Here is a 391-nt window from a genome sequence, read left to right as displayed (position 1 = left end):
CGGGCGAGGCCGCGGGGGGTACTGGGGCGAAGGGCCGCCGCCGCCGGAGCGCTACAAGAGACCCTCAGGGCTTCTGCCTTCGCGCGTGTCACCGTGCCCCAGGGCTCCTGCTCGTCCCGGCAAGATGCATCCCTTTGGAAGCGAAGAAGCGGTCTCTGTGGAGCAGCTCTTTGGGTTTTTCTGCGAGTGCGTACGGCGTGGAGACTGGGAGCTTGCGCAGGCCTTCTGGCCCCCGCCGAGGCTGGGGGCCGGGGGGGGTTTGGCCCTCAGAAGGTGGAAGCGATTCTTCGTGCTCTGGTAGCTTGTCCCGTGGGCGTCAGGTAAGTGAGGTCCTGCTTTGGTTCAGTAGGCTCGAGTGTGAATGAGGAAGAGTAGTGGGTTTAGTGGTGGG

The 391-nt window shown here is 64.7% G+C and overlaps 1 protein-coding gene across 1 annotated transcript in view; it reads left to right on the top strand.

Annotated features, from left to right (window-relative positions):
* The first annotated feature begins 124 nt into the window (after nt 1–124).
* ZFYVE26 (zinc finger, FYVE domain containing 26) overlaps nt 125–391 on the top strand; it is a 48,311-nt gene continuing 48,044 nt past the window's right edge. The window contains 2 exon segments of the mRNA XM_008937533.1: nt 125–235; nt 238–320. Coding sequence (XP_008935781.1) covers nt 125–235; nt 238–320 — 194 coding nt within the window.

Source organism: Merops nubicus, unplaced genomic scaffold (assembly GCF_000691845.1).
Source record: "Merops nubicus isolate BGI_N331 unplaced genomic scaffold, ASM69184v1 scaffold20073, whole genome shotgun sequence".
NCBI lineage: Eukaryota > Metazoa > Chordata > Aves > Coraciiformes > Meropidae > Merops > Merops nubicus.
Note: the sequence above shows the minus strand (reverse complement) of the source record. Positions and strands in the feature narration are given on the sequence as shown.